At 36.2% G+C, this 18,991-nt stretch overlaps 1 protein-coding gene across 8 annotated transcripts in view; it reads right to left on the reverse strand.

Moving 5' to 3' along the window:
- Positions 1 to 238: 238 nt before the first annotated feature.
- Positions 239 to 18,991, reverse strand: part of LOC111873321 — a 157,285-nt gene continuing 138,532 nt past the window's right edge. For all 8 annotated transcript variants that reach the window (XM_023867933.2, XM_023867934.2, XM_023867931.2 and 5 more), the window contains 7 exons: positions 17,955 to 18,157; positions 15,187 to 15,335; positions 13,175 to 13,287; positions 10,851 to 11,046; positions 9,094 to 9,303; positions 7,512 to 7,708; positions 239 to 4,140 (listed from right to left, as the gene is read on the reverse strand). In XM_023867933.2, the coding sequence (XP_023723701.1) occupies positions 3,531 to 4,140; positions 7,512 to 7,708; positions 9,094 to 9,303; positions 10,851 to 11,046; positions 13,175 to 13,287; positions 15,187 to 15,335; positions 17,955 to 18,157 (1,678 nt within the window). In that variant the 3' untranslated portion in view covers positions 239 to 3,530. The remainder of the gene's footprint in view (positions 4,141 to 7,511; positions 7,709 to 9,093; positions 9,304 to 10,850; positions 11,047 to 13,174; positions 13,288 to 15,186; positions 15,336 to 17,954; positions 18,158 to 18,991) is intronic.

Below are 18,991 nucleotides of genomic sequence, written 5' to 3' on the forward strand. Positions count from 1 at the left end.
GGTCATACCATACCGCTTCCTTCAAATGTGTGCATGTGCAAATTTGGTACAAAAAACTGCTAAAATAATGATAAGAATATCATTTAAAAGATAATATAGATTTTGCTGAATTAATTCCCATTATTTAGTTGCACATTAATGTTACCATCTTTTCAGTCACCACTTAGCATATACAAATTCCTGCAAAAGAAACTGTACTTCTCGGTACATTATAATATAATTTCAATTTTTTTGTCCCTTGAGGACTCTTGATGCATTGTTTGTGGCAAAAGAATAAGAAATGTGTTTATTGCTCTGTTCATGTTGTGATAAAAATTCAAGATCTTCTTTTGAAATTCAATTTAGTTAAATAAAAAAATCTTCCATTAATTATTATCCACAAAACCTCAGACAATAGGCAATGACTGACACACATAATATTCATATAATAAAACAACTTTTGCCACAGACCACTTGAGAATATCTGTATACCCCACCTTCAAGACTGAAACCACAAGGGAGAATTCTAAAGCACTTTTTGAAAAGGTATTTTATGTCTTTAAATTTGTTATTATTATGCAAAGTAGATTTATTTTGAAACTTTTAACTGTTACCATGATGGCAGAAAGAAATAAAGAAAATGCTGAGCCAGTCCACTAATAAGACAGTATTTACAGTTAAATCCTAGCAAGAAAATGGCACTCACTCAACTGTGATCTACTCGTACTTCCCAACATGTCCAATCATGTTTTGATTGCACATACCTAAATTAATTTGTACATCTGTTTGAAGCTGGCTGTCTCGAAACACCTGTCCTATATTGAAAAGGACTTTGATGTATCAGAAATAATGAAAGTGTAATTTGTCTTTCTTTTTGAAAGCCATTATTTCTACAGGGCAGTAAATATGTACAATAACACAAATAATATAAAGAATTTCTATTCTAACAAAAACTGTAAGATTACAATCCTGTAATAAAAATACAAGCTGTACAGAATACTGAGAGTTTTGTATATTACTCTCAGTCACCCCCTCTATCACACATACATTCATATCTTTACAGTTTCATCCATTCTCCTTACACATTCTAATGACCCAATTTTATCTATAGAAAAGATCTGATGACATATGTTCAAGGTATAGTTGTATATAGAGAGATATTAATTTGTGTATATAAGAAGGTGAATAAGAATTTAAGAACAGACACTAGTCATCGTTGTAATGGTTCTAGTTGACAAATTAGATGCAGGTAGCAGAAGCTTTCACACAACACAGGGGACATTCTCAGCTACTCAGAGAAGACATCAGTTCTAAGATAAACAAGACTAGGACATAGCTCTGCCTACAATGAGCAGTTGAAAATGTCATCATCAAAATACAAAAGCTATCTGATACTTACATTCTGAAAAACTCGACTGTTGGATTATGGTAAATAATTTTATTTCTTTTGCTAAGAAACTACATGGCCCAGTGAAAACATCTTATGCCATCCTTTCTATGACACTAGCCACTCCTTTACAAATTCCAGTTTTAACTGAAATCCATTTTATATAAATTTAATATACACCATATTCTGAGGCAGCAAAAGAACATTTAGTGTGACTTCACGAAGAATATAAAAATAATTCCAAATAAATGAAGAAAAAATATTTCTTTCATATTTCACATGTCACAATTTAAATTTTATTCAACACACAAAAAATGTACAATTAACTATTATTGTATGATAACATTAAAGCAATTAAGGAAAATTAATTGTATTGAATTTTCTGTGGCCATAATAAAGGGCTCACTATGTGAAAACTTCTTCTGTCATGGATAAGAACCCAAACATGATCCTTCCTATGACACCAGCCACTCATTTTACTTTCACCCTTGAACCCTAAAAGAAATCCCTTTTATTGAAACTTAATTTATTTGCTCAGAAGTATTAAAATAACACTTAATGTCAATGTAAGGACGATATAAAAATAAATACAAATGAATGGAAAATAATTTCTATTTCTTAGGCACATTTCTCTTTCATGTGTAAAAAATCTAGGTTCCTTTTAATACAAAAAGAACTTGTAGTATTTACTACTGATGAAACACCAGAACAATTATGAAATAACAGGCTATATTGGGACCTCTTCTGTGACTACAAGAGAGAAAGCAATGTAAGAAGACTTTGTCATCCTGGAAATAAAAAAAGATCTTATAATATGAATTGTGTACATAGAATGTTTAATAAAAATCTCAAGAATTCAAATACATTTTCACAACACTTCCAGATTTTGATATTTAAATGGCTTTTGACTCTTTGCTCTGAATGGATTTTGTTTAGCCATATCCCAAAAATAAATTCACAAGAAAACATGGTTACAACCTTCCAGTTACTCACTGTAACATTCACTGAGCAATTTTCAAAAACATCTCGCAAGATGTTGAGGAATTTTCACAATTGCTTACAGATTCAACAAGCTAAGAAAGTAAACAAAACAAAACGCACATTATCACTAGTGCAAACTACCAATTACAGATCAATGTTCCTATAATAATGATATTCTTTTAGATTTTAGGACAAGTTCCTTTCAAGATATGCAGAGCACTCGGAAGTTGAAAGAAAATATTTAACAACAAAAAAGAATTACAAGACTATAATGGTAATGCTATTCATACCAGTGTTATGATACTGTTAACAGATACTACAAACAACATTTACATTTTCACACCGTGATTTAGAGAGCATTAGATTAAAAAAGTGTCAAACACCCTCTCTACATTCATATCTTAAGTTTCTGGCCCACTGCATTATCTACCATTATTTAATCTCAATTAATAAATTGGTGTCTATCTTGTGTTCTTGTTGTTATAATTACTAGGATAATGAAGAATACTATCTCCTGGGATATTATACCATATAGTCCTACAGAAGTTTAAGAGGAATGTGTTCTGTTTCCATCTTCAAGGTCAAAGCCCTGAATATAGTGACAAATATTCCTCCAACACATCAGTAAACTACCGGACTATACAGTGTAATGTCCACAAAATTGGTACGCTTCATAGTCACTGCCTTGCGAATGTTAAATCTCACACATTAGGATCATCATCATTTTCTGACTAATCTAATGTTTCTGTATCACAAAAAATTTTTAAAATTAATTCAGAACTCTTACTTCCATGATTTCACACAATAGCAGACTTCAGTCTTCCCATTAACAAAAACTAACAATCAAAATTAATTCAAAACTTCCACTCCCACATAATAGTGGTCTTCAATCTTTGCCATTATGAAAAACTGAAATGAAATGTAGCTTGGGATAACAACGCTGTTGACTGGATTCTGCTACCAATCTTACATTCCTTCAGCAATATTTACAGATGAGCAGACATATTTAGATTCAAAAGAGTTCCCTTATATGTTCCATTTACGATATATACTTCTGACTTAAATATGTAATAATTTGTCCCAGCTACAGTGTACTTCTCCCTGCCATGTACTTAGCATATTTGGCTTCTCATGCATGTGCCAGCAACATTAACAAATAGGCACTAGCTGGTCCTCTTTGCTTTCAGACTGTTGTACCATATGAACTGAAGACCACGCGTGTTGCATCAGTGTCCAATGTGACATCTTCTGGTGAAGCCAGGTCAACTCTAACTGTTCCAGAATTATTCCTTCTTCGTGCTGTCACTTCTCCCCACTCCATATGCCTCCACCTAAAACTCTCACCTTCTGTTTCTCTTTCCCTTTCGCCACCTTCACCAATACCACTTTCCTTTTGATGTCCATCATCCTCTCCACCCACACCACTAACTGAAATCTGTGATTCAACAGAATCCAAACTGCCATCGCCACCACCTCGAAAACGACCCACATTTCTTATATCTTCAAGAGCCTCTTGAGTGTTGAAAGGGTGAGCATGAGAGTCCTCAACAGCTTTAAGAATGTTCTGACACAATTCCGAGTCTAAAGGAATTGGATCTTCACTGTCACGATTGTGAATTGTAACAGCGATGTGTGCTGGATGGGGCACAGGGAGAGGAATGAGCAGTTTCTCTGCATTGTACGGATGGGAATGCTGTTTCCAAGGGTGCCACATTGTTGCAATGTTCCCAGAACCTGATGATATGTTGGCTCTTCGATGGCCATGACTTGTCGAAATTCCACCACCAGTCTCCCTGTTGGACATAACATGTTCAAATGTTAAAAAATGGATGTCTTTCATATTAAATTACACAGCATAAAAGTAGTAAAATTAACATGTATCATATAATTAGATGACATGCTAATATTACTAAAATATAACATTACTGGATTATAAAAAGGAGCAGATAAATCCCTGTTGAGAAGTTCATTTGCTCAAGCTGGTCACAAAATTTTTTGCCTTTTAGGGAACACCAAGGTTCATTACACTGCTCAAGAGCTCACCCCTGTACAGTGACCCAAATCAGTTCAACCCAGTCTTAATTTCTGTTTCCTTTAAGGTCATTTCAACACTGTCCTCTCTTCTATGCCAGCGTCTACCAACTGAACTCCTCCCTTTGGGTTTCCCAGTTAAAATTTACATACACATTACTCTCCTCCTGCATGCATACATTTTTGGGTGTTTGGGCTAAGACAAGGTAAGCATAATAAATTCAAAATCATGTTAAGTGAACTTGAAATATCATACTGGTGTTTGAAAAGGAGTAAAGGGAAAACAAACTGAATATATTTTAGAAATGTCTTCTTTAAATAAAGCACTTCTTCAACCCTAAAGAGAAAAAACATCTGGCATTACCTGACCCTGTGACAGACTGCTTCTACAACAGCATATTAACTTCAAGACAACTTTAGATACATATTCAAGCAACTTTCTGGGAATCTGATACAGGTGGCAGAGTGGTCACGTGAAAGGGTATATAGACAGAATGGAAATAGACTGAAGAAAAACAAAAGAGAAAATGTAGAGGTAAAAATAGCTTTGTGAGGTGATGATCACAAAATGAGAGATACAAGAACGACACTGACAATGGCAGTGACGCTGGTGGTGGTGATGATGATGATGGCAGTTGTGAAGACAATGTTAGTGATGGTGGCAGTAATTACTGTGATGATATGTGGTAATAATGGCACTGTTAGTGACAGCTGTGCCTATCACAGTGGCAGCATGGTCTAATGCATGAACTACCTTTGCTCGCATGAAAACTTGGATCTTGGGTTTGAATCCCATTCAAGGCATGGCATTTATTCTGTGTTTGTGTATAGGTAGTGTCCTTGAGCCAGGCTGATCCCCTGCCAAAGGAGTCCTACTGACTGTCCAAGATTATGAAACTGAAGTGAAGTGAAGTGTTTTAAGGATGCCCTGTGCTCCAAGTGGGAGCAACAGGAATAAAGAAGATAGATCGAAGATAGTGGCAGTTGTGAAATGGTGGTGATGGCTAAACTTTTAAGGCAAATTAATCTCATCCAAAGAAGGAAGTAAAAAGTATACAAATTCATATGAAGCATCAGAGTTAATTACATTGGTCTTTACATTCAACATACTTGTCATACTGGAAAGCAGCACTTTCTATTCTCTTCAAGAGTTTTTCAACTAATGTTGGACTGATGACCAGTTTGTTGATTGTCTTTTGGTTTGCAATTTTTAATACTGTGTTTATGCATTTTATATTACTGATATTATTCTTCTGGCCTTATGCATCTTTATTGTTAAGTACCTTATAACGGTTGTCATATTATCTTGATAGATAACCAAGGTTGTCTATCTATAAAAATGGTGTTTATTATACAGGTACAAAGGCATTTAATCACTTAAGTTCTTGCATAAAAAATTGTCTGATGATAAGAATCAATTTAAAAATACTCTAAAAAACTACCTTCTATTGAATTCTTTTTATTCACTGAATATTTTTTAACAGTAATTACTAATTTTAATGTGAATTTTTAAGGTTTTTATGTATCAGAGGTGCTTTATTTTGGCATAAATATGTTATCATCTACCATTTGGTATGATTATTTTTTACTATATTAAATTTAAGATGCTGTTATGTTTAATGTTAAAGTAGGAAGATAAACAGTTTGGTTTATTGTTTGATCTGACCTATGCTTATTTTCATAGCATGTGTGTTTTAGTTACTTGTCTGTGACTGGTTCTATATTGATCAGGCGTATTTGTAGCCTAGATTGGATTGACGGAATTTTACAAATAAATTATTATTATTATAGATCATTGTGTAAGTTTTATGTGACTTTGATATGTGATGTATTCGCTGTTATTTTTGACATGTCCAATAGTATTCACTTCAGTTATGGATGAAAATAAAGTTGAAAGTTGATTATTACTTCTGCAATTATGGCAGAACGGGTGGAAAACATAAAGATAAAATCGATGACTATTTAGATTCATCGGCGAGCCCTCATATATGGATGACCATTAACCTTTGCTCATTTCAGGTGCATGTGAGCACTAGCCAGCAGAAGTGAAACCATCTATAACCATCTCTTATAATTGGGCAAAGTTTCTCTGAACAAGTCAGATTGGAAGGAAAGAATTACCAAAAACATATCAACTATCTGAAATGTTAATTTCATAAAGTTAAAATAACACATCTTATGTGAGAAACCTGTTAAGAGAGTTAAAAATAAATTAGTGTAATAGGAAAATTTTGGAACCAAATAATATGAATGTATTAGTCAAGAAAGGATAATAATATTGGGGACCTCTTAACCTGACCCAATTGTACATTAATACCTTGTTACACAAAGAGGATGTGCCCTGGTGTTCTGCTCAGCTATTGGATAACCTTTGACATTCATACTACAGGGATGCTTTCTTGGCCTTTGTAACTTACCATTTGACATTATTAAACTTAATGTTTTTAACTAGTTCTACAGTCTTATTATGAGGAATACACACATGCACAATAAGGGGACCATATATCAACAAATAAACATAGATCAGAAAGACAGCAGTTTCCTCATCCACAACTTTTAACACCTGATGATGACCACTTCGATCAAAACATGTCATGAAAACTTTTGAAGTGACTAGCTTTTATTAAGTTTTAATAAATTGTTGCACATAAGACTGTAGAACTAATTAAAAACAATAAGTGAAAGTGCAACAAGATGCTACAATATAATATTAACACTACTAAAACTTGATTTTTCTTATTTATTATTCATATTGTAAAAAAAGAAATGCTTTCTCAGATTAATAGTAAGCATGATTCTATTTTGGACACTGTCCACCTCTCAAGTTTTCAAACACAGTGTTTCAGAAATGGATCTGCTTCTACCATTGGGTGTAACGGAGGAAAAGTTCTACTCAGCCGAGTTCATTAGAAAGATCCAGTGACAATCACAGGGCAACTAAATTATAAATTGTGTTACCATCAGAAAACATAAGTATGTTGACAGAATATATACTGTGATTGGAACTTCTTTCTCTGTTCCATGATCAAAACTGGCTCCTTCAAATGGCCATAGCTGATATGAACATTTCCTTCCTTACACCTGAGGACATAAGCAGTTCAATTTCTGAAACAGTATGTTTGAAGAAACTCACCCTCTCTTGTCCTGCTTGCGACCAGTAGCAGCAGCTCTGGAACGAGGATTAAAAGCTGATACTTCAAGGTAGGGCGAATGGACTCGTATATTGCCCCTTGGAGCATACACAGGTCCCAACAGATCTGGACCGCCTGCACCCAGTTCTGCTCCATGTACCATCTCTGTGTACCTTGTTAAGTCCACCTGCTGATGTGGCTGTTGTAACAATAGCATAATTTCAAAGATCTGCTTCTTGTTTTGAAACTGTGTAACATAATTTTTGTCCATGTTTCTTCTGACATATAGGATATTGGTGGGTAAGCCAGAAGGAAAGAGACCTCTGGGAAGACCAAGGCAGAGGTGAGTGGACAATAATAAAATGGATCTTGGAGAGATAGGACGGGATGGTACGAACTGATCTGGCTCAGGATAGGGACCAGTGGGGGGAGGGGGTTCTTGTGAACACAGTAATGAAACTTTGGGTCCCATAAAATTCTGGGGAATTCTTGAGTAGCTGCAGAATTGGCAGCTCTTCAAGAAGGGTTCAGCTCCATAAGGAAGTAAGTAAGTTTCTTCTGACATCCAATCCTTTTTCTTTTTCATTTCTTTATTTCCACATAAATGCCTTTAACTTTATTCCATGTTTCTTCAACATCTTCATCAACTGAGTGGTTTACTGCCCAGCAGTAAGTAACAAGTAAGTGAATGTAGAGTTGAATTCAGAATGGATAGTGAGCATTTCCAGATTTTTTTAATTATCCATCCTCCTTCTCACCTCTACGATAGAGAATAATGATTCAAAAGAATGATTAAGAACAGGACTTTTAATTTCTCAGTACAACTCACATCAAGACTGGCAACATGAGTTCATTCAGAAGAATGCTGAACTAAGACAAAATTTATTCTGTTTAACCTTCATAAGCTGCATGTCAGTTTTATGGCATATTGTGTAGTCAAGATGACCAAGTGTTGAATTTTTTAACAATACAGTTACCCACTATTTAAAATAGAGTTGCCAGCCCTGTACAAGCAGGAGATTGAAGTCCCTTGTTACCTAACAATATACTGTTATCCCAATTAAAATACGGCTGCTCCCTCTGTAGTAGTGAGAGATTTTGAATGATATTGGTTAAAAACAGTTTTGCAATTAGCCTTTGAAAGTTACATTTCTAAATACCAAAAATAATTAAAAAAAAGGCTGTAATTTTGAAGAAAATCTACTGAATTAAGTAAAAAGAAAAGCTCTCCCTGTGCTGTACTAATTAAGCACCATGCCACGAAGATAAATGTGTGACTGGAGACATAGCTCCGCTATTCTTGACTTCGGCACTAGATAGAGGTGGTCAGCTTCACACCCTGGCTACTTTATCCCCATGACATATTCCACATCCTACAGTCATTTTAACTAATTTGGAATGCAATGCAATGTAATGTAATGTAAAAAAGCCCACTGTACCCAATGGATAGGAGGTTGGATGGGCCCCAGAGCCAGTTTGGATACTGTGGAGGAGGAAAGTCTTTTTACTTCCTTCTTATAAGACAGTGTGGGAGATAGGTGATTTTTTTGGGGGGGGGGGAGAAAGAAAACCAAGAACTATTACCTCCAACCTGAACCTGGTATCAGTGTCATCCAGTGGAGTAAGAAAGTCAAGACTGAAGATGTCTGCATACATCAGGCCAGCTAACCCAGCCCAATCATTCACAGACAATCCCTTAGATTCCCAGAAATCCTCCTCATTTATAGGAAGCCGCTGCAACACGTGGGATGGATAGAATCTCTCCAACATCAGTGCTCCTTGCTGGATGGCAACCTGGAGTACCAACCAACTCATGTTGCAAATACAACACAAAACATTCCACATAAATTCAACACTGGGATGTAAAAGTCTTCTGCTTGCTTGGATATTATTAGAAACAGTGATTGCTAAGGCTCATGATTTTGGACACTACAGTTATGGCCTATTCAGGGATACTATCTCAATAATAATAATACAAAGGAACTGAGGAAAACCGTAAACCACCTCATCCAGGATTCAAACCAGATCCTTTTGACAAGTATGATTCCATTGCATTGTAACAGATTTGGTCAATGTGTTGCCAGGCAACAGCTCTGTATACACGGCCCAACAAGCAAAAATTGAGGAAACTGTGTTTTCCGGGTCCGCAGTGAGATCACACAACAGTAGATGGCAGTTACATAACATGTGTTTGCTGTATGTCTGTGCAGCATGTGCCAATGGACTGGCTGGATAGTGGTCATGTGGCATGTGTTTCCTGTGATGCATGTGTGTTCCTCAGCTATATAAGTGGGCATTATTCCTAAGTTACAAGTAGTAGTAGTAGTAGCAGCGGCAGAAGCATGTGAACAAAGTAAGTTCGAGGAGTATAGAGAGGTACAAGAAGTCAGCCTGTGAAGATTTAATATGTGATTTGAAGACTTTATGTGTGCCGTAGTGCAGTGGTATTGGGAGTGTGTTTTAGGGAGAGTTTTATAGTTCCTGTGGTTTTAAATCCATGAAGACTAGTCACAGACAGACTGAAGAGAGTAGCATGGAGTGCTTTGTAGTGTGAAATTATAATTATTTGCAGTTATGACCTGAAAGTATCCAATAAATCCAATTACCAATCCAAGCCCCGTCTTTAGTCACCCATACACATTATAGTATTAACACACTCAGCTGCAAACCTTCTAAAGGACATTAATGTAAGATGTCACACTCATTCAAAACAGAAAGGTATTTACAAAATCTAAAGTTGAAGGAAGATGTTCTGGGAAGGACTGATCGCCTACTTTCTTTTGATATGACATGGGCCACATAGAAAACGCACCCAACAATTCTTCTATTGTTGCAAGAGTATTTGTTGCCACAGTAACATTTATACCAAGCCATTATCTACTAACAATAGTGGAATACACATACAAGCACACAGACTGATGAGAGACACTTAGGAGGTACACAGTTGAGACCCACTCATGTGCCATGATATACATTCCAAGTTTCATAAAGTTTGGTTCAGGAATTCAAATGTTAATATGGGGGGGATACAAAGACACACAGACAGCACGGTGATTGCATAAGCCTACTTTCATTTTTTTCAAAACAAGGAAATTAGGGTACAAAGGGAGAATAATAGAAAATAAAATTTAATTACATGAACAGTATCTTTGGTAACTTTATTACACTGTAACAGCCATAGATGTATAGATGATAAAAGTAAAGTATATTAAAATAAAAGTATTAAAGCCATATGCAAAAACAACAGAAAAATGCCCTCAAAGCCAGTATAAGCGAACTACATGGCAAGGAAAATTGAGGAAGTGAATACTAATCCTTGTGAAATATATTATGTGACATACCTTCAGCTCCACTGTGGTAAGTTTAATTTTACTCCTAACGCTAACTCCAAGCCCTGTCTGTAAATCTCTTCGTCTACGCTCAAGTTTCTCATGAAGTGCTCCTATAAGATCCTGTGCTTCTTTGTCTAGAGTTCTGTATGGTCCAACTTTTGCAAGCTGGGCTGAGAATGGACCAAAACACGCGCTCACAAATTGGCTGCAAAGAGAAAAGTAACAAATGAAAATGTGGAAAAGGAAAATATCTTATATAAACCGATGGATTTGATAAATATATAATGATGGCTCATTTTGTCACTGACAATTTTTATTCTTATCCCCTTGAGTTTTTCCTCTGCACACAGAAATACTTCACTCACTTGAAAGTTTTCAGATGAAAATGTGGTTAATTTTTAGGCATACAAGAAAATGACTCTTTCAGCCTGAGACAAGAGTTTGGAAAATTTTTGTGAATCAAGACAACAATGAGAATTTCTCTGTTAGTGTAGTTAGTTGAGGCACTATACTACAAGCTGGAAAGTTACGGGTTCAATTCCTGATGAGGTCACTGGATTTTTCAATGGCTCTAATCTTTCCAGCCACACTATGGCCCTGGGGTTGACTCAGCCTCTGTACCAGGAATCTTACTGGGGGGTAAAGAGCAACTGGCACATAAAGTTGACAACCTCACCGCCATCTGTGAGCTGATAATCAAGAAAATGTGGGAGTCTTGACATCTCACAACCATATGGGCCTCCATGGCCTTTTACAGGGATAGCTTTACCCTTTACTTTCAGGATTTGAGGTTCTCACAACGGTGGTCATGAAGGGTTCTATCTTCGGGGACATAATGCCATGTATTCCATTCAGAGCCAATGGATTTCAAAGGAACATGTCACCCCCATCTTCAGAAGATTAAGATTAAGTCAAATTTCCCTAATATATCAGTTTGTTTTCAAGGAAGGAGGAGGAAAGTTATCTGGCAACTGTCAAAATTTGGGATCAAAAAATCTATTTTTGAATCATGATTCTCTTTCCTGATTCAACCTAGAAATTCAGGGAGTTGCGCATAACTACCAATTTGCTGAATATTTTCATATAATGTAACCTAATAGTTCTCTGAAGAAAGCAGTCTTCTGGGATGTGGCACCATGTAGATGTGGTGGTAACCAACGTTTCGGAGGAATCACAGACTGCTTGCACCGGTTCTCACTGTCTCTACACTTGCGGATTTTCTTATTTTCCTTCTACCCTGAAGATGGAGGCGATTCCTCCGAAACGTTGGTTAACACATCTACACGGTGCCACATCCCAGAAGACTGCTTTCTTCATAGTCACCGCCATGAAAACTTCAAATCTTATATAATAGTTCTCTGTTTGAGTGTATATAAGGCTGTTTCCTGTTTTTTAACAAGGAGTTCCAAGCAAAACTTATAGAGCCTGCTTTCCTACTGCATAGATTTTGAGCCCCACAAATCTATTATCAATATTACTAATCTTTTCTGCGTGAAGAATTTATTATATAAGCACAGATTCTGTTTGCAATTGTAGACTTAAAACAATACTTCATGCATAATGTGTAGGCGAGTTTGTGATTCATCTCCATTCCAAATTCCACACGCCTTGTTCAAACGACTCATTACTTATCACCATAAAAACCAGAAACTTGATGACATATCTGTATGACTGTTATTTTGTTATTTAGCATTCTACAAGAAGATTACCTTAACAAAAGTTGCATATTTTTCAAGGGTCCCTTACTATATATCACTTCACTATCCTAAATTAAGTGTCACTTCCATCACATAAGTACATGTACAATAATTGACATTTTGTCACTACTGCTCATATGAAATTATGAAGTATGTGTGTGGCCTGCATGAGCATAATGCTCACACCAAGTTTCACAAAAATCAGAAGCTATACAAGAATTGAACTAAGGGGCAAATAGACATTACATAATAGACACAACAAACACACACAGCATGGTAATCTCATAACCATATATTCTTTCCTTGTGAAAAGGTCTAGTAAATACAGTATGATGTCCATATATATCACACCAACTTGTGAGGTTTGTGTAAGATTTTTAAATGATGAAAGGTAAGAAATCTTTGAAAAATACGAAATTTCTGTTAATGTAATTTTGTTGAAGAACATGAAATAACATGGCACAAATGCATACATATTCATTTAGCTGTCAGTTCGGTAGCACTCACTATCATAACACTGGAACATGAAATTCTGTGTGAAAATGCAGATATAAATTTGCACTGTCAACCTGAAATCCACTTTTTGTTGATGTCAGTTTAAGGCAATGCCTTGCTACAGTACTGGGAGAAACAAACCTGAAATCCTTCTGAGGTTGCAATATTGTCTGCTCCATCTCATGTTGATAAGCAGCGAGTTCATCCATCTCCATTTTAGCCTCAAAAGCTGCAAGCGCCTGCTCTGGTCGGATCTGCAAATTTTCTATATTACAGAACAGATTTAAAAAAAGGGTGGGGGGAATCATTCTACTCATATTCCCCAGATGAACTAACTACATGGAAGTTCTCAGTTCCAGTACACTGAATAAGAATACTATTTCATTACATATAAAATGAAATAATTTTCAGTATGCATTTCATGCTAAAGTAATTTTAGATCATAAGTATTCCGTCTACAAGGCAACAAAGTCAACCTTTTATAAAAGACATTAAAGTATATTTAAAACAAACACGAAAAATATATTTAATACACTAATAGTGTTTGTTAAATATTTTAAATGTCATTAACTGGAAAGCTTCGAAATGAAGAAGTGTTATTTAGAGTAAGTGAGCAGAGGAATATCCTACATGAAATACGAAAACGGAAGGCTAATTGGATTGGTCATATCTTGCGCAGTAACTGCCTTCTAAAAGAAGTTATTGAAGGAAAGATAAGAGGAGCGGATAGAAGTGACCAGAAGACGGGGAAGAAGACGTAAGAAGATGCTGGATGACCCTGGGGATAGAAGAGGATATTTTCATTTGAAGGAGAAAGCTCTAGATCGCATTAAGTGGAGGAACTGTTTTAGAAGAGACCGTGGACCTGTTGTCTTGACAGATTACTGATGATGATGATAACTATATACATTCACCCCTTTTTACTACATGTTTTGGCCACACATGGGCCATCATCAAGCAATGCTTATTATTTGGGGAGACCACTGCACTGTATACTTTGTCTCCTATGCCCTTAGGCACATCGTTTCTTTTGTGACTTTCTTTCATAGGATATTTCCATATCTTTTTGGAAGCTATTTCAGTCTTTCTTATGTCATTTACTTTTGTTGTGTATGCTTTATTGTTGTTTCCCTTGTACAAATTTTTTAAAGACTAAATAATCATATAGCCTGATATGTTTCAATCTCAATTGGTCTCGTTCAGGAGCATCCAGTATTAAAGGAAAGTACATATATTTACTTTACACATTTTTAAATATTTCATTCACTTAAATTAAATCTAACTGTAAATTCTTAAGATGTTTAAAGTCAGTAATATGCAGAAGTCCAATGATGGGTAGAGGCTGATGCATTTTATGTTATCTTGCAGATCTAATGAAGAAGATTATGTTTTGTATGACAGAATCTTAAAGTGAAGAAAGCACGTCTTCTGGGATTTGGCACCGTGTATATGTGGTGTTAACCGACATTTCGGAGGAACGTATCTTATATTTTTTCTTCTACCCTGAAGATGGAGGCGATACGTTCCTCCGAAACGTCGGTTAACACCACATATACACGGTGCCAAATCCCAGAAGACTGCTTTCTTCATAGTCACCGCCGTGAAAGCCTCAAATCTTACAGAATCTTAAAGTGTCTATCTCCAAGTATCTCTATAGCAGCCTATGTGAGTAGAAGTCCAATTTCAGAAGAAAAACTGCAAACAGAGCTGGTGGAAGAAGGAATGCGAAAACAGTAGCAGGTACACTTGTGTCAGAAAGAAGCCCTCATTTTGTGAGTTTTCCATATGTAGTACATTAAGAAATTGACATTTCCAAGGGTTCTAGTCATTACTATAAAATCCTAGTTATAAGCTATACTTGTCCTACCGTGGTTTTACCATACTTTATAAAAAGAACTCCCAGGCTATTACTGGTGGTATGTAAGATGTACCATTTTTACCCAATCGAGTAGGCTCCTTATTTTCCAGCAATGTTTACCACAGATATGCTTAAATAAAATTAGCAATGAGGTGCCTATAAACCACATCCTCCTCCTCCATCTCCTCTTCCTCCTGCTGCTGCTGCCACCACCGTCACCTTTGCCACAGCTGCAGACCACATGTTATGCATTCATTCCTCAGCCTCTGTATAAAGAATGTAGAATTTGACTTGCCTGGAAGTAGTAGTTGGATGCCAAACCTGGTCCCGCTATTCGTTTCACAACAAAGCTGTCGCTTGCTGGGACTCTACCACGTTTCTTTATCAGCAAGTGAAACGCAGCTGCATCCCACACGAGACGCAGCCAGTACCGCAACATGCCCACTGTAAGAAGCATTATACAGCTGAACTTCCTAAGAGTGGATCAGTGTCTTCTGGACATGACACATTCACGATCTGTTCTGCAGATGCAGGCAGCAGGCTCCTCCTAAACATCGGTACCTGGACAGTGTCATATCCCTGAAGACACTTACCTTAAAACTACATAGCCATCATCATGAGGACCTCAAATCTCCTTAGGTTTCCATTCCAGACTTTTTCTTTTGTGGTTTAACAACAAAGTTTTCCCATATTTTCAGTATACTTTACATTAACTTCTCTTTGCCTACAATCATTACCAAGGCAACTCTGTAGTTCATTCATTTCTTGGAATTGCTAGGTGTTTGGACTTCATCCATCGTCTGGCATTCTAAAAGCTAGAAAACACAGTGTTTCAGAAACTGGATATGTTTCTGTCCTCAGGTGAGGAGGGAGACACCTACTCACTGGACCAGTGATTGAGGTTAGCTCTTTCTAAGGGACCCAACAGAGTAGGTGTCTCCTCCCCTCACCTGAGGAGGGATACGGATCCAGTTTCCTACACCTTGTGTTTCCTAGTTTTTAAAATACCAGATGATGGACAAAATCCAAAATCCAGCAATTCTGAGTGTTATATGCTACTGTCATAACCCTTTAGAAAGAGCAATCTGCCTCTAACAAAATCAAGACTCAAAGCCGAATGATGCAACAGTTGCCATTCATTTTACACTGATATATACAAATTACAGATTTACTAATTTAGTCTTGATTAAACTAGGCTTTCAATTGCTGAAGTTATAATGAGTCAAATGCTAAGATGATCATAAAATAATAAATGGGGCTGTATTTCAAAGAAGCGGTTGTGGCCTAATTTAAGAATCTGTTCCTCCATTTTCCTGGACTGAGGAAAAACCATGAAATATCTCAGTACAGCCAATCTGTCTGGTTAGCCTAACCTTCACACAAACCATAAAAATATTTACCAAAATCAGATTCATTCTGTGTAGTAGTTTCAATGATACTATTACTATTCTGAAGCTAATTATGTCACAATTAAAAGATTCATGCACAGGTGTTTCCCACCATGTTTCTCAGTTCAATTCATGTGGACTGACTACCACAATTGCAACAACATTAACACAATAATGACTGTATATAACAGTTGAGTTATTTAAATCAAAGGGGATGTGTTGTGGAAAAAAACTAATAGCACTGTTGCCACCATTTCAGAAAGAATCATTCCAATTCTTGATGAATTTCTGATATTGGTTATACAACTTCAGAGGTATAGGGCAACATATTTTGTAAAAATACAAAACTGTTTTTTTCTTGAGAAAAAATCTACTCATCAATGTACTGTTATTACTCAGTCACCTTTTCTGTCTTCTGGGATTCATAACAGGTCCTAAAATGTTGTATCTATGGCTCAGTAAAAGCAAAATTAGGAAACTATAAACAAGGAGTAAATGAGAAGATAACATAGTTACATTTTACTTTTCTCACTGTCATGTGAAAGAATATTAGCATATTTCATTACACAGTTAATGATGGTATCATGTAATTTATGTATACAGCCTGAACAGCTCAAGTCAGTATAGCAACTAGGCTTTCCCCTGGCTGACGTGGGTTCAATTCCTAGCAGGAGTAAGAGATCTCTCTCTTCTCCACAGCATCCAGACTGGCTTTAGGGCCCACTCAGCCTCCTATCCAAAGGGTACTGAGGGTTTTATTTCTGGGGGCAGAGTGGCAGGGGTATGAAGCTGACCATCCACTTGCATCTAGTGCCAAGGTTAAGAATAATGAAGCTATACTTCCTCTCTCCAATATGCCTTCATGGCATTATGCTTTATTATATAATTAAGTATAGGGATAACTTTAGCTTTTGCTTCTTTACTTTATCATGTAATGTATGTATACTCCTTTTTCATGATGTATTTAAAAAAATCCTTACATGTTTCACATATTCCACTGATACATATGAAAAAGCACATCCAACAAAACATTTTTTCATCTGATCTTAAATAGAGAGGAATAGGTATAAAATCCAAAGTGAGAAGGTGGGCTAAGCATCAGAAGGCACATTTGGTATGGTCTGGAGAGTGATGTTCTTCATTGTCAACACAAGCCATGTAATATGTGATATGACCTTGCAGCCATGTGACAGGTGCCATATGACACAAAGCCTGGGTTACTAACACACAAAGAGTTTAAATGAAGAAAATAACCTACCTTCTGTTACAAACTAACTGGAGGGCTTACCTAGTTTTCTTTGTGAAAACATTTCTCTTTAATGGATAAGTAAAACAACTATGATAGTCCTCATGGTAGGCTACTCTCATAAATCAATGTTTTAATCATCCAAGCTTTTAATCACAAAATTTGGGGGACAATTATGTGAATTATTGAATGAAATATGGTAATCAAAACTTTCACTGACAGTATCCAGCAGAATATATGCACAAAAAGCATTTTTTTATGACACAGAACTGTATTTTTTTCAGCTAACATTTTCTTTTACTGTGCACTTACTTTAAATGGTTCTATCAAATAAGAATATAAACTAGAGGTTACACTGAAAATATAACAGATTCTGACCAAAGAAGATCACTTGCCAATTTTTGACAGTACTTGGATCCACAAACTCACCTGTTAAAACTGTCAGAGAGATAACAGGACACACCACAAAAGCTACAAACAAGGCTGCAAGTGGCTGAACACATCCCTGGAACCCAATATTCCACAGTATTGCCTCTAGTATCACCAAGTAGCGATTATGATTTGGATCAGGGCTATCCAGGTCACAAATCAGTGCCATGAACAAGTGTAGCCCGAGTGTTACAATTGGCATCCTGCAAGATGTTGAATTACAAATGTTTATTACTGCTCCTACAACAGGACATTCAGCAATATGTAATTTACACCATTTACAGATGTAATTTTAGGAATCAGGGGAGGTGCAGAAAGGACAGTGTGATAGCTCTATTAGACATGAAATGCTAGTAGGAAGTGGCACATGTCATGTAACTCAACATATTTTAGAAACCAAATCAATCACTTCATTTGTACAGTTTCATTCCGTCTGTAATTCTCTAAAATTATTTTATTTTTAATTTATTTAATGATGTTGTCAGTAAATCAGACTACACAGTACTGAACAAGGATAAGGGTGAATAATGAATTAGAGAGGATGTGGGGAAAAAGCAACCATGCCCTAATTTGAGGTACTATCTCAGCGTATGCTTGGAGGAACTGATCTTTTAATACATCAAAATCATCACATAAATAAAGATTGATATTAATTCCATACTCTTTTTGCAGAACCATACTTACTGTAAACAGACTGATACTGATTGTCAAGTTTGTTGCATTTATTTCAAAAATGAAGAATCTGAATTTATTTATTCCACCAAATAGTATGTGACAGCTTTAGGTATACAAAAATAATGACTCAAACAGCGCCGGAGAAGATTAATGGATGTGTTATTCATAAGACAGTTCAGAATCTTTTGTAGGAAATTATTTAATAATTTTAATATTCTTCCATTTAGCGGCCTCCGTAGTCTAGGGGTAACGTTCCCATCTCATGACTCAAGGTACGCAGGTTCAAACCCGCCGGAGGTCATGGAATTTTTAAGGGCAGAAAAATTCAGGGAACAAGTCCTCCGGGAGGGACTTTAAGCCGT

The sequence above is a fragment of the Cryptotermes secundus genome, unplaced genomic scaffold, assembly GCF_002891405.2.
Source record: "Cryptotermes secundus unplaced genomic scaffold, Csec_1.0 scaffold223, whole genome shotgun sequence".
Classification (NCBI taxonomy): Eukaryota; Metazoa; Arthropoda; class Insecta; order Blattodea; family Kalotermitidae; genus Cryptotermes; species Cryptotermes secundus.